General features: G+C 30.7%; 1 protein-coding gene across 8 annotated transcripts in view; it reads right to left on the reverse strand.

The window, feature by feature from the left end:
- The window catches only part of Pcdh11x (protocadherin 11 X-linked), a 621240-nt gene that overhangs the window by 582209 nt on the left and 22013 nt on the right, over nt 1–17018 (reverse strand). For 7 of the 8 annotated variants that reach the window (XM_077107263.1, XM_077107262.1, XM_077107260.1 and 4 more), the window contains exon 2: nt 11386–13881. In XM_077107263.1, the coding sequence (XP_076963378.1) occupies nt 11386–13881 (2496 nt within the window). Of the gene's footprint in view, nt 1–7468; nt 7514–11385; nt 13882–17018 lie in introns of those variants that run through there. The other variant, XM_077107264.1, reaches the window with a different exon arrangement.

Here is a 17018-nt window from a genome sequence, read left to right on the forward strand (position 1 = left end):
TTTTCAGCACTGGAAAATGAAAGATTATTTTCTAACATAATTGCAGTTAAATTCATTGTCAGGGGCTTTTTACACTAATAGCAACAAGGGGAGAACTGCTACTGTCCCATATCCTTACCCCAATAGACCCCAATTCTCCAAAATTTCTTCCTTTATCACAGTAAAAGATTGAGAAATGTTTTTCTATTCTTGTTTGAACTGATGATTAACTGCATTATTTGTGATGTTTTACCAAATAACAACTTTTGATAAGTGATAGTCCTTTTACCAATATTCAAAGACTCTGAGAACAATAAAATGCACAAAACTAAAACTTTAGTAAATATAATTTACCAATATCTAATTGATTAATTGGGTATGACTAAAAGGGATCAGTTACCTCACAATGTTGGTAAATAAGAATGCCAATGTATAAAGTTCAGTTTAATTCAGTTTAATGAAATACACTATGAAGAGTGTAGGATGTTACTGTATTAAAAATATTTTAGGATCCTGGAAGATGTTAATAAAATTGTTAGCCTCTGCTGACAATGAGCACTTCAAAAAATATCAGAAGATGTGTTATTGCAATGCAGAAACAACTTTATTCATAGATATTTCACTTAGTACAGATTACACACACTTTATGCACTGAAAGTACATCAAATTCAATCAGGTGTTAGTATCTACATGTATTCCAGTTGAAATATGCTCTATAATATTCATTCTAACATATTCATAAAAAGCCTGTTTACTTTTTTTATTACAGCTACAAAGTACATAGCAAAAAGAAAAATTTTAAAACGTTATGAATCCTCACGTCTATTAAATTTTCACAATTTTAACATACATAATTTTTCTTCAGCTGCCATTTTTAGATCTAACTGTTCAAACACAGAAATTACACTGAATTGTATCCATTGCCCAATCTGAAATCTGGACCTATCCTCATAAATATTCCTTTGATGTATGTCAATCCATAGTCCACACTTAGATAATCACAAAAACGAGTGTTTTAAAAGACTTAGACAAACATATATGAATATAGAGGATGATGGTAAATCCATATCAAAACCCCTTTATGTAAACATAAATTAAACCAATAAAATTGTAGATGCATGAAACTGCCAATCTGAAATTGTACAGAGCATGAACAGAGATCCACTTGACTCTTTTGTTTTTCATAGATATAAAATTAAAGTGTTAATGAAAAATAAAGGAGGCAGTGTTAATAGACATTTATGTTTATGTTTTGGCCATAATAACTGAGAAAAAGTTACATATCGGCAATGCAAATTTGTCTTTGTTTTGTGCAAAAGCAGAACTTGAATATTTAAGTAAAAAAAAGCAGATTGATCTTTTTTTCATATATATTCTAATATTAGAGGATTTTAGATCATTCAGAAAACAGAAAAAATTTATTAAGTACCGCTTATATATTAAAGCCAAATATCTTAATTGAAAGGAATAAAACACATGAGCACATATTTATAATGCATTGAGTATGACAGAAATTTTTACTAAATGACACAGAGAGAGTAAATAGGATCATATGAAGGATACAGGATGACTGTACTTTGGGAGTGAGGCACAACAGTTTAAAGGAGCCAGTAGCACTGTGAATGTAGATGCGTGATATTTAAAAAAATTGTTTTTAGGTTAAAGTTTATATCACTTTTTCCTGTTAGAAACTTTATAAACACAAATAAACATTCAAATGTATGCTTATATAGGTACTAACCCTTTTTGATCCCATTGTATTAGAAACTACTTAGCATATTAAAACAAATTTTACCTAAAGAGCCACAATCAAATATATCAATTTATAAACATGGGCTTGATGTTGTTATCTTTCAATTCTTCAGCCAAGGAAGATTTAATATTATATTCCTTATCATTTCCATAATTTGTGTAAATTTTGAAATAAATGTGTATATGGCCTTATAAACAACAAATATTTATACATATAAAGTAGAATTGTAGCACCATTTGAAACTTTCTTTTAAAATATTATCAATTATTCTACATTTGGAAATAATTATTATATCAAACTATTCTATGTAAAATAAAACAATTAAAATATAGTTCTGCAGTATTGAGGTCTGTATCATTATGAAGTTAAACAATTTCTTGAGTTGACAATATATCACCAGGCAGAGTGAAAATTACATTTTGCATCCAGATATTTTGGTATCATGTAGAAACATGATAGTTACCTGGAGGAGAACTCAGAACCTTCTCTTGAATAACTGAATTTGTGTTAAAAAATCATAATTATTTAATCTGAACATCACAAATGAGGTGCACAATTGTTTTTCAAAGAATGTTACTAGTACATAATTTTGAATGAGAAAATGATCAAATGTATATAAATAATGAAATATAGTCTCTTATTTAGGAGCTCATAAAGCAGTTTTCCAGGATCCATGAAATTCCATTTTTGTATGTTTGTTCCACCTTTGAATATGAGATTATGTTTGTGTTTACATGACAAAAGAGCAGGTCAAAATTATTTTAAAACTTTAATTACTTCAAGGTTGTGACCCTGAATATGTCTTTGAGCAGCATGTTTGATTTTCTGGAAATATTTTTTGTGTAAGGGAATCAATCAATTATTCTTTTCAATTATATTATTGAAATGATGATCTCTATCAATTTTGTAATTGAGGTTAGATCAGACACAGATTTAAACAAGTAAATAAATATTAAAGTTTATTGTATAAATTTTGTAAATAATATTTTTCATCAGAATTTGAGATTTGTTTCCTTTTAACTACCATCAAGTAAAAGCAGTACTATTTAAAATTTTCTCTGAGTATTTAATGAAAATATTATTTTGTTATGTATTGGTTTTGCCAAGCTTTAAGAGAAAAAGAATGAGATGCTTTTAAAAATCAACTGCATTTCAAAAACAATAACATCTTATGAAGTAAATCAGTGAATAATTAACAAATATAAGGCTCCATAATAAGGGAGAATCGTGAAAATATTTCTAGAAAATCAATTGAAATACTTCATTTTTGTTATGTCAATTTAAATATATTAAATCTAAAGAAATGTGATTGTTTCACTTGACAAAAGTTTTATTCCTAATTGCACAGTATCAGTGTATTGTGGATAATTTAATATAATTATACACTTTAAAAGGAACAGCTAAAACTATTTCAATTGAGAATATATAGAATACACAAGAGGTAAGAGTTGGTTATGAGAATTCTTTAAATAAATCAATTGGTTGTTAATGCTAAGGGAACTTTTAGTGGAAATGTAGATGCTATTTTTTAACCAAAAAAAAAAGTGCTTTCTCATGAAGACTTGATGTTTTCACTGAAAAGAGGTTAGTCTCATATGTATGGAGAGATTTATAGAATGCCTGTGTATGACACCATCAACTGAACAACTGCTATTACATGTATTTACTCAATTACACATCTATAAAAATAAACAAAATTCATAATAAATAAGTCAATCTTTAAATCATGTAAAAATCCTGTATAATTTATAATATAAAACAAAGGTAATAATTCTGTAAACTTAAAATGCAATTCCAAAAGTTAAAGAATAATTCTGTAAACATAAAATGTACCACTTTCAAAAATTAAAGAGTTTTCAAACCAAATGACTAAATAAATTATAAAGAACTTACTGATATAGCTAGAAATAAAAAATTGAAAATTCATCTATAATCTAACAACATTTTTTAAAAAATTATATGACAAGTATGTATTACATGTGCAATAAAAAATTGAAAGCCTATGGCTCCTCTAGAATTTAAAAAGTCTACTTCTTTTTCTAAATATCACATTAAACCATGGATGTCATGTATGAACACCCATAATACATGAAAAAAACAAATTGCACATAGTTCTTTTTAAAAAATCCACTAATTATATATAGCACACAATTCTGTTATCGCAGCACCTTTGAATATACTAGAAAACTAAATCTAAAGCAAAGTATTTAAGCAAAAAAAAAACTAAGCTTCACAAAATCTTTAAAAAATATGTATATTGCACAAGAGCACCTATGTAAGGATTTATGAAGTGTTGCTTAAGTTCATAAAAGATTTCTTAGGATCTGCTTGTCCTCTATTATTTTGGTTGAGATCAGGTTTCACATTACATCTACTAGGCACATTTTTATAAAACCTAATTAAATAGTGAAAAGTGCAAGAGGTTAAATAGTAAAATGAGGCAGTAGTATTTTGTATTGAAATTAAAACGTTAGTAAATATTATCCAAAATAGTGAATTTAAAATCATTTTTTTAAAAATTAATCTGTTTTATGCATTTTTTAATATTTTTTTAGTTGTCAATGGACATTTATTTTATTTATTGATACATGGTGCTGAGAATCGAACCCAGTGCTTCACACATGCTAGGCACACACTCTGCCACTGAGCCACAATCCTAGCCCAGTTTTATGCATTTTTAATGATAAATGTGGATGAGTGCCAACAGAAAATAGAAGACATATAAAGATTAATGTATTGAATTTAAATTGTTTTATAAATTTTAGACACCTATCCCTGAATACAACAATAATTTCAGAAATAAAATGGCTTAAATATCTTAGTTTTAGAAAATATTTTTTATTTAAACTAAAATAAGGCAAAGTATTTCACTATTTTCAAGTTATGAATTGTGAATTTTATCCAAAAGAAAATACTTTTTAGTGAGCTTTCAGGACAGAAACTGCACAGTACATTGTAGCTTACTAATTAAATAGCATACTTATGATTCAATAGAACAGATTCACTAAAAGTTACTTTTATTTATTTATGATGATGAGTCTTAGATTTGCTATTCTTTATTTGTTGACTAGAATAAGAACCAGAGAGACTTTCAAGGACAATTAAACTGAGAATATTACACAAATCCATTAAGTTCAACACAAAGACTGGAAAATAGTGTATGGCAGACATGTAATAATTATGACAATTCAGTTGAATATATGACCAAATCAAATGCTAAGATGAAACTAAGTGTGGAGATATGCATTATTTCCTATTTATCTTTTGGAGAAAACTGTTTCAATGCCTTCCATATTGTTCTCAGACACAAGGAAAGACTAGATCAAGGATAGTTCATAGTCATAAGTTGTATCTATTTCCATATATGGTTCAATGTCAATTATCATTGGCTTATATGAGTAAATATTTTATCACAAAAATCTGGAAGGAAATAATTTTAGAAGATCTTTTTCTCACAGAAGCTGCATTCTGTGAGATGGAATCATAAATAAATTTTTAAAATAAATTTTCTATTTTCATCACCTGCAAAGACAACACTCATAAAACCATTGAGAGAGGTTTTAAAAAACTGCACATAACAGTTTCAATATATTTTCACCTTTACACATACAAAGGAACAATTAGGAGTTATTTTCACTGTGGTCATAAAGGAATGGTCACCAAAGTAGGAAAAAATGAGATACTCTTCCTTAACTCACAGAGTATGTAGAACAGAAGAGACCAGGGTAGTCATGACACATGCATTTAAAATGCATTTATTTAATAAGTGCATACATAAATGGTCATGAAGCCATGGTAGGATATTATGGGAGGCCTGTTCTTGGGCCTCATCAGGTTATTTACAATTAAATTGAGATATGGATTTTAGACACTCTTCACTACTCGTATATCTTAGTATTTGCAGGCCACTGATATTAGGAATATACTAAGTTGGGTCAATTTTTTACATTTCTTAGAATGATTTGAATTAAACTGAAATATTTATCTAGAAGGAATGGGGTAGCACTATAAAGTTATTCTATGTGAGGAAGTTGTACAAGGGTAAGTTTTACTAGTAAGTATTTTTCTACATCAGTTGTTTATAGCATGTAATATAATACTGCACCTTACATGACATTTCTTATTACCATAACTAGTTCTACTCAAACTTGTTTTAATCAACATAATGTTTAAACAGCCAGATAGCAAAAACATATGTTCAATGAATTTGACATCATTGGAGGTACAGAAGATTCTGTATCAAGTCAATGGGAACATAAAATTTAGCAGAAACTTGTTTAGAATATTACCTATATATCACATATCCAAGAATTATACAATTTGAAATGCTAAATAGAGCATTAAGGTCTTCTAAATATCTTTACATTGCAGAACACTTAAAATAATACACTATTTTTACTACACATACATAACAGAACATATCCTCCTCATATTTTTCAAGGAGAAATGATACATAATTGAGAATTTGAATGAAAATTGAGGAAGCATGTTAAGTCATGATTACAAGGGTCCTTTATACTCCCTTTATGTACTAAGAAGTTAAAAGTTTTTTTTTAAAAAAAACTGTTAGTAATGTTAGTAAGTCAAAAGCAATTTAAAGAACATAGCATAAAATTGAAGCACGTCATTCTTCAATAAAATAAAATGTATACCCAAATTGAGGCATTTATTCATTTGTGTAGGAAATGAGTTAACTGAAATACTGTATAAAGTGAGTGAATTTTATCAAGCAAATTACTCAAAGCAATGTTACTTATTCAATATTTTCATGTCAGAAAAGTAAAAATCTAATGTCACTCTAGTGCATTATTTTTTGCTAGGTAGTTTCAAAATTAAGATATAATCATTTTTGAAATACCTAATCTCATGCTTGTTTCTATCCTCAGATGACTGTAGTTATGCTTCATAATACAAGAAATATCAATGCATTTCCCCAAAATACCAGGGAGTATAAAGAACCTTACATTCTCCTTTCAATAGAGAAAATATCAAGGACTTCTTTCTTTTTAAATATTTGTAGGAAAAGGAAACATGATGATAACAAAAATAATCTGTTTAATGGTTAAAGTAGTGGAGCTGTGTAATTATAATCAATAGGAAAACCCCAAAAGTTTATTTTTTATTATCCAACTTTTAAGCAGAGTGGTAGGTAAATAAAATGGTTTTATTAGCAAAAAAACATATTATATTAGTGTATATTTTGAAAACATTCTACTAAAAGTTTTCTGATTTGGTTGGTTTGTTTGCTGGTCTTAAAATAATCTCTTGCCCTGGACACCTTTCAGAGGGTAGCTTGGAGTGTTCACCATCACTCTCAAACTCCCAGAGGTATTTAAACTTTTCTGCAATCAGAGCAAGTAATTTCATGTTTCATGACTAATACATTACCCATCAGTGTGTACACCAAGACAGAATTATATCACAGTTGTTGACATTCAGAGCAAGCAAACAGAAAAACAGCATTATAGAACTCAGATATTGTAATGCATTGTTTCTTCCATAAATTTTAAATTAAAATTTCCAGATTACAGCTAAATAAAGCACAGCAGAATCATTGCTGTGTTTACCAGGTTCCCAGTAAGGTTTACTGAGACATTATTTTTTAAGGTAGTTTTGTTTTGCTTGCTGTTATAATGGGAAATCCAGATGACAAAATTAATAGTCTTAGTCTAATTTTGAAATCACAAATCACTAAATTTGGGGGGAAATGAATAGAATTATGTTATTGCTAGAAAGTTATATCTCACTGCAGATTTCAATAGTTGATGTCCTGGAATCAGTCTAGGACAAGAAAAATAACATGTTATCAAAATCAGATGGTTGTGTTCTAGGAATCTTATTTGCCAAGCATGCTACAAGGCTAAATTCACATACCAAAATATAGATGTACTTAATCAAAGTTACTGAACTTAACCATAGTGAATACTAATCCTATTTCAGGCCATTTCAGATTATTGTTATTATTTGAATTGATGTATCACATATCTACAGCATGATTTCATCCATGAATTATAATTTTCCAAAAGATTTACCTTTTTTTACCTTATTTCTGAAATTGAAAAACTATTTCAACTCAAATCACAAAAAAAAAAAAAAATTTAAGTTTTTTTTTGAGGGGGAAAATGAAATAGTTCAAATATATGTGTAAGACAGTAACTAACATATAGAAGGCCCTCAAAAATGGTTCTTTTATTTTTATTCTCTTCTCTGTTTTTTTAATACCTTTATTTTATTTAGTTATTCATTTCTATGTGGTCCTGAGGATACAACCCAGAGTGAGTGCTCTACTGCTGAGCCACAACCCCAGCCCTCTTCTCTCTGTTTTTTAAATGCAAAGTCTTCACATATTTTAGTGGAGCAGTTGTGTTAAGCAAGACTTGTTTTTGCCAATACATATCTTCTGTATGAAAATTAACAAAACTGATTCTAAAATAGTTATATTTATTTATTGGTTTTTGTAGGGTCATATAAACCAAATGTTATCTGCTTGCTCTGGGATTTGTTAATAGAAATTAATCTGTAAAATCATCTTAAATTTCATATTTTACATTTCTACTACTATATATACAAAAACGCCTTCCATAATACATATAGAAACTTATGCCAAAGAGGAGTATCATATTCACCAGGTATAGACGGCTTCATGCAATGGATGCACATCTATATAATGAATGTTCCAATTTTTTTTTTCCTGAACTCCACAGTAAAAAAGAAAAATCTGAAGAAAGCATTTGATACCGTTTTTAAAATGTAAAATTTATGGAAGGTTCCTTGTATCTTACATCATAGTAGAGCTGTTTTATTACTCTACATGCATATTTCTAATCAGATGAGTAATGAACTAAATGTAAATATCACTGCAAGACCTCCTTTTTAAAGTTTATTTTCTCACTTTGTTTAAAATAAATTGGAATATTTCTGTTTCCTTCTAACAGTAATATTTTATTTTCACTGTCAGAATTTCCTTAAGGAACAACAGATTTTTATTCGATTGACTGACACTTCCATCTGTTTTGTGTGATGTTTATTTAGAAAGAATACACCTGCTGTATTTGAAGTTTTAAATATGTAATTTTTTCAGTTTTCATTATTCTTTTAGTATTCTGCAATATCAGTGAATATAAGATTCCTCTCTTGGTGTTAATTACAACTTGAAGAATATAGAGAGAGTAAAGAATATTGTAAATGTAGCACAAATGTAAAGATTCAAATGATATTTAGTATTAATCTCGCTAAGTTCATGAATTCATGTTGAGAAGATATTTACTAATTAATATATGAAAGAACTATAAGCCAATGACAAAATGTGTAATTAATTTATTTTTAAGATGTGAAAAAAAATCAAATAAGTCACCTGATACACACTGATTTTAAGTTAGTGCTTTTAATTAATAAAAACCTAACCATGACCAACAACTCATTCACAGTTGTACATGCTTTTAGTATTTTACTTAACTCATGAAGCTATTTGTCCTATGTTTAGGAAAAGTCTCTTCACTGTATAAAATATAGTGACATAATGGGAAGGAATTTTTAATTTTATTTACTTCTTAAGAATTACAAATTATCAACAAAAAATGGAAAGATGAATATTTTCAAAATACTTCATTTTTTATTTACCCATGCCTTCCTTACTGTATGATCATATACTCAAGTAAAATTAGTGTAGCTCATAAAATATATCTGAACCTTTGTTAAACAGTTGAAATCAGAATTTGCTGTATTAATGAAATTCATAAGCCAATCTATTAAAAATTATAATTCACAAATGTAATTCACAAACCACATCATTTATATACTGTCTTAAGAAAGTCACAGGTTTAACCCAGGAAAAAAAATTCTATCAGGATGTTCATCAAAGAAAGTGTTATTAATAAAGAATACCTTACTGTTGAGAAAGGTCTTCAATAAGAGAATAATAAGGATAAGAATTAGAAAATAGAGTGCCCTTTTGAGTCATTAAGCATAAAGAAAAACACAACCTGAGGAGATGTCAAGCATTTACTGTGTTTGTCCTCCAACAATTGCAGAGAAACATGGAAATCACCAGAACTGTGAAAATAACTGCTGGCCTGCAAATTCATTCAAAGCATTATAGGAACTCTACACAGAGCCTACGGTTCTATTTTACAAATTAATTATGGATCTGTTAGGAAAAAATGCACCCACAAGTGAATTAGTACCTTATATTTTCTATATATTTTCTTATATTTTCTGTGACTAAAAAAGAAAGTTTCAAGTTATTGTATTATTTAACTATGTATATCCTCAAAAGATCTCCATTCTTAAAACAATTTCCAAAATTATAGTAAATTATTTGCACTATTATCTTGAATCTGGAAGACTTCTTTAATATTTCCAGATTTTGATAAGAGGGAATCTCTTTTGACTTTCACATTGCAATCATTTTATTAAACCTAAATATGTTTTCAAATCACTTTATTTACTCAAATAGATTAATACTTTTCTAAGACCTACACAGACAAAATAATAAAGTCAACATGTGGTATGACTTTGAAAGAAAAACGTAGATAAATTCTATCACTTTATTAAGAAAACAACAATACTTATATGATTTAATATACTCATGAACTTTGAGAAAAAAATTGTATTCATTGTTCTATGGAATATAGAATTTTAAAAGCATTGTATGTAGGCTTGTTTTCACAAATGAATTGAATTTTAAATTATTTTGCACAGATTTCTTGGGTCTTTATATGCTCTTATTTCCCTTCCTGCACATTAGAGAAAGAAAAATTACTCCATTTCCCAAAAGGCATTATATATCTCTCTCTCTTTTTTTTTTTAGTTTTAGGTGGACACAATATCTCAATTTTATTTTTATATGATGCTGAGAATCGAACCCAGTGCCTCACACATGCTAGGCAAGCATGCTACCACTTGAGCCACATCCCCAGCCCAAAGGCATTATCTTTTAAGAATGTCTTCTGAAGGGCTCTGAATACCATGCATAAATATGTACACATTTAACTGATTATCTAAAATAGAGATCTTATATAAATTTTAGTTGCTGGCTTGAAATTGAGAATGAGCATCCTTCGTTTTTATAATCCCATTATTGCTATATTGTGTGAATATAGATTTATTGTACCAAAATAATTTTGAGTTCCTAATCTTCAAATTCTTCATTGTGGAGACATGTAGGCCTGATGGGATATGGGTGGGAGGATAACTTGCTGCCATTTAATTACTTTTCTCCAAGTGCAACTGGGATTCCCAACATCATTAGTGTTAAAATATGTTCAATAGATTCTAAAAAGCTTTATTGTATGGTAGCTAGCCAAGATCTTTCTGATCCTCAATACACAATAGTAGTGAAGACAACGCTATAACCCTTGTTATAGAGGCTTCCCAGTCTATTTTCTAGCATAAAGCTTTATACTGCCATCTACAGACAAAACTGCCCCCCTATTATAATCATGATTCTGCACCCATTTTTCCTATAATCAACATTCATTTTATTCTGATTTTCTATCAGTCTTAATTCAATTCATGTATCTATTTGGATGTTTCCATACAATATGATCGTTTTGATCCCTCTTAGAGGTCAATAGTTTCTGTAAAGTTCTATATCAACTGAAAATAAGAAGAACATAAATTTAGAAAGGTCAGTTAGAAATGGGATTACCTACCGGTCTGGTGTGTACAGACACAGGAGTCTTGAAGGTTGTCACTGGATAGCTGCACTCAGAAACACTGTAGGGATCAGAACTGCTGGAGGAACACTTGGAGATGGAATCACAGGCCACGAAAGTGTTATCAAGAGGCAGTTCCTGGATGATGTGGTGCTTTGAATTCAGGGGCGTTTCAGGCTGAATCTGGAAAGCTGGCTGTGGAGAGGCAGATTTGTAGTGTCGGGCCAAATCAGGGCTGTCAGGCTTGAAGGTGGTAGGCGTAGTGCCCCAGTTGTATTTGCCCATGGTTTGCTCTTCCAGTTCAATGGGAAGGTCTAGTGTGACACTGTTTCCATCATTGTCAGCATCATCTGCCTTTGTTTCTTCAATAGTGACAAAGTTAAGCAGCAAGTTCTTAGGGGCATGCTTCTTCTTCTTCTTCTTCTTTTTCTTCATCATTATCATCTGCCTGTTTTCTGGGTTTGGAGTAACCCATTCAGAATTCTGCTTGTTTTTCTGAGCAGCCTTAAGGTGTGGTGATTGGCGACATCTTACTACAGCAGTGATGAAAATCACTAGTATAACAGTTATAGTGCCAGCAACAATGGCAACCATGATCTTGACATAGTCACTGGTTGGTGAGGATGTATCAGCTGTCTCAATATTTTGGGTCGCTGGTGCTTCAATGCTTTTGCGCACCAATTCATGAATGAGTGTAGCATTGGTCACTGTCTCATTCACAAACAGATTGACAATTACAACATTGAAGAGAGAATCAGGTTGTCCTAAGTCTTTAGCTTTAACTACCAATCTGTGTAAACCAAGATCTGCAACCACACATTTCTCCTTCAGTGTGATGTTGCCAGTTGTTTGGTCAATTACAAACAGTCCCTTTGTGTTTCCTCCTACAATGCTGTAGCGAAGCTCTGCATTCATTCCAGTGTCATTGTCAATGGCAACTACCTTAAAGACCACTGTGCCTGGATTAGTGGATGGGAGAACCAGTTCATAAGAATAGTTGGAAGGAGGGACAACAAACACTGGTTTGTTGTCATTGACATCAACTACATTTATGGTTACTTTTGCAGTTGAAGAGCGTGATACCCTACCACCATCCTCTGCCTTTACATAAAAAGTGTAAGATTCTTGTTTTTCTCGATCAAATGAAATATTTGGCCTAATGACACCAGTCTGTGGGTCAATGGTGAAGTCATCATTCACATCTAAAATGGAGAGAGTGACTGCAGAATTCTCTCCATAATCAGGATCAGTTACGGTGATTAGTCCTACTGTGCCATGTCTTGGAAGGTTTTCTGGGACATAGAAGTTGTACTCATTGTGGGTGAAAATTGGGCTGTTATCATTCTGATCAAGGACGGTTACTAAGACTGTGGCATTAGTCATTAATGGTGGCATCCCATTATCTTTTGCCAGAACAGTGAAATAATATTTTTCCTGTTTTTCTCTATCTAATTTTTTCACTGCAGTCAGAATGCCTGTTCGATGATCCAGGTTGAATTCAGATGGGGCATCAGTACCTAGAAGGTAACTGATTTCAGCATTACGTCCACTGTCTGCATCTGTTGCACTTATTTTGGTTAACTGTGTGCCAGGGGAGTTATTCTCAGGAACAGAAAGACTTATGAAGGGCTGGGTGAAAACAGGAGCATTGTCATTTTCATCTTTCACTTTGACAAGAAGCATGGATGACTGATTCAAAGGAGGTTTGCCAGCATCTGCGGCCAGTAATTTAATGGCATATTCTCTTGTGGACTCATAGTCAAGATATGCAGCAGTTTCCAGGAGGAACTGATTACTGAATACTGGCCTTAATCTGAAAGGAACTTCATGATCTGTGAAGCATGTCACTCTACCATTATGGTCGGCATCCTTATCCATTACAGTAATGAGAGCAACTTTGGTGTTAAGTGGAGCATTTTCTGAAAGAACCACAGTGCCATTGATTGGATTGATAATGTATCTTATATCAATTGATGGGACGTTATCATTGATATCTGTAACATTTACCAGGACCATTGCTCTTGCTGGCACTGATCCACCATCACTTGCCAAAACCAGTAACTTATGACTTGGTGATTCTTCTCTATCCAGGGGTTCTTTGACTGTGATGAGTCCAGTGGTGGTGTTAAGGTGAAATAATCTCTTGGCAATATTGGAGACTAGATTGCTGAAATAGAAGTGAATCTTGGCATTTTCACCTATGTCAGCATCTGTGGCATGGAGTTGTGTCACTGAAGTACCTACAGGAGCATTTTCTGGTATACTGACTTCAATTTCCTTCTCCTTGAACACAGGGCGGTTGTCATTTGTATCAGCAACACTTACTTGCAAAATAGCAGTACTGGATCGTTGAGGAAAGCCACCATCTTCAACCTTTACTTTCATTACATAGGTATCCTTCTCTTCCCTATCTAACTCCTTTTGAACAATCAGTTGTGGCATCTTGTCTCCTTCTGGTGTCTCTATGACATCAAGCCCAAAAATATTTTGACCCTGGAAAACACATAATGAAATATACTTTTACTTATTTAATACAAAATAATATATGTTAACAAAATAATAATTATAATATATAAGTCAGATTATGTTATTTTATGTAATTAGAACAATTTTCATTTTCTTAAATCACATGACATAGTAAGGTAAGTTCATAGGTGTTAGAAAACTTTGGGTCTAAGTCTCAACTCTGCCTATAAACTAATATTATGACTACAAGCCAATGGCTTAAAAGTTGCAGGTATTTATAAAATTAAAGAGTTGTTCTAGAAGATATTCTGGAGGAATTTTAGTTTGTAAGATTTTATGATAATAAATGAAACCCTTTTATACAAATTATTGAAATTTTCAAAAGGAAAACTTGTATAGAATTTTTTTAAAGAGAGAGAGAGAACTTTTTTTTAAAGAGAGAGGTGAGAGAGAGAGACAGACAGACAGACAGAGAGAATTTTTAATATTTATTTTTTAGTTTTTGGTGGACACAACATCTTTGTTTGTATGTGGTGCTGAGGATCGAACCGGGGCCGCACGCATGCCAGGTGAGCGTGCTACCGCTTGAGCCACATCCCCAGCCCGAAAACTTTTTAATATTTATTTTTATTTTTTTTTTTTTAGTTTTAGGCAGACACGACATCTTTGTTTGTATGTGGTGCTGAGGATCGAACCTGGGCCGCACACATGCCAGGTGAGTGCGCTACTGCTTGAGCCACATCCCCAGCCCAACTTGTATAGAATTTTAAAAAGAATTGTCACTAAACTGCACATGATAAATGAAGCTAGAAGCGAATTACCCATGATCAATCCAACTGAATTAAAACTTTTTTTACACTTGAATTTAGTTGTTTAAGATACCTTTTCATGACCAAAAGAAACCAGAAAGTATAAAATACTCAGCCAAGGCAGTAGCATACATAACATATAAATGTAGTTAAAACCTTTGGCAGATAAAGAAAAAATACAACTCTGATTAGAATATAAACTTGGGTAAAATGCATAGAAATTTTCATTTATTTTCCTGTAGAAACATTATAAAAATGAAATTATCTTGGGAATTAACAATTAAATATTATTTTATTAAATCTTACTAAAAATACAATGGACAAAAACTCACATGCTAAAATATCACATTGAAAAAGGTAGTATGGGGCACTACCTATTTTCTCTTTATGCCCATGAAGTCAAAATATGGGCCTGTCACAAAAAAGAGTGCTATCTCTGAACTATAGTAAGATGAACCCTACACAAATAGAAATCTTGCTAGCTGACTGAGTAATGTTGGCTGGCTCTCAAAGAGAGATCTAACTAGTGTTACTTGAAGCATTTGAATAGAAATTAATAACATTAAAGTCACTGGAGGGTATGAAGAAAATACTGGAAAATAACCTTAAGCTTCCTATCAAATAACTGACTTAAGAATATATATATATATATGAACAAACAGAAATATATAAGTAAATTATTTTAATTCATTAATACATTTTTAACATAAAAGTTGATGATACATGGCAAGTGCCAGATACTGATCTTTCACTTAGGTGCTCTGTCATAAAAGAACAGGGAAACATTTTATTTTTTCATAGTTTTTTATACCATTCTCTAAACAAGATCCTATAAAATAGAAGTTAATAAAAGACCAGGTTTTCAGGGACTGTTAGTCTAGGTTGTCAGTTTATAAACATATTCCATATCACATTATTTATGTTTTATAGTTCTGGGGATTGAAGCTGGGGCCTCACACTTGCTAAGCAAGAACTCTGCCATTGAACCATATCCCCAGTCCCACATTATCTTTTAAAATTTTACTTAATTGTTATATTTGCTTATATGTAATTTAATATAATAACCTACTACACATATCTTTTTTCCTCTTGTGAATTAAAGATATTTCTGCAAACTTTAGGAATTTTTCCTTTTTGACTCAGATCCACTTATACTTTTAATTACATATAAAAATACAATTTGCTTTGGGCTGGAGATGTAGCTCAAGTGGTAACGCGCTCACCTGGCATGCTCGGGGTGCTGGGTTCCATCCTCAGCACCACATAAAAATAAAATAAAGATGTTGTGTCCACTGAAAATTGAAAAACAAATATTAAAAAACCTCTTCTTCTCTCTCTTGCTCTCTCTCTCTAAAAAAATCTACAATATGCTGTGGTAGAAGCATTAGATGCTTATTATGAAATTTAAGGTAGCATATCAGAAATATTAATTTAAATCATCAGTTTGGTAAATTGTGATTTTAAAAAATTATATGAATTAAACAATGTGTACTTGTAATTATATTGTTTTTAAATGATACAATATAATTTTATATGTCAATTAAATGAATAAAAAAAGTGAGCATTCATTCCATTTATATTTTGTCAATATAAAACAATAAATAATCTGACTTTTCTTTGAATAGACAAGAGAAAAATTTTTCATGTTTTAACTATTACAGTGTAAAAATTAACAAGCCAGAATCTATTATTTCTAATATGGCATATTTCAAGAAAAGTAGAATTTTATGGCAAAAATATCCTATATGAATACAGTACACATTATCAAAATTGACCCAAAGAAGTGATTAATCATAATTAATGATACATTTTTGAAATATTATTACAAAAGGCTTTTATGTGAGCTCAAATCAAGATGTCTCATTCATGGATGGAAAAAATAGTTTCTAAATTGAAATCCATAAAAATCTCTAGTACTTAACACTATTTTGTTAATTCTTAAGATGCCAATATTGAGTGGCTATCATAGTCAGAGTCTTCTTCTCAGTACAGGGCACATATGATGGTGAGTAAACATTTTACTAACATAATGGGAATTAAATTCTAGCTAAAGTGAAAGACAAATCAATGACTAAGTACTTAATGATGGTATTGATATTAGCAGATTAATAAAAAATTATATTTTATTAAGAGCTCTAAAGGAAGATTATAAGGTATTGGGTTATACAAAGGGAAAATAACATATAAAATATAGCATAAAATAATGTGTAAAGGTTATGAAGTTATGTTTATGTATTTCCTGCTCATATTTTAAAAAATTAATCCTCTGTTTGCCCAAATTTTGAGTTGGGCTTTGCTTTGCCATGCAAATTCAGGTAAGTTTATGTTGGTTGAAAACTTTAAGAATAGCATACT

The sequence above is a fragment of the Callospermophilus lateralis genome, chromosome X, assembly GCF_048772815.1.
Source record: "Callospermophilus lateralis isolate mCalLat2 chromosome X, mCalLat2.hap1, whole genome shotgun sequence".
Taxonomy (NCBI): Eukaryota; Metazoa; Chordata; class Mammalia; order Rodentia; family Sciuridae; genus Callospermophilus; species Callospermophilus lateralis.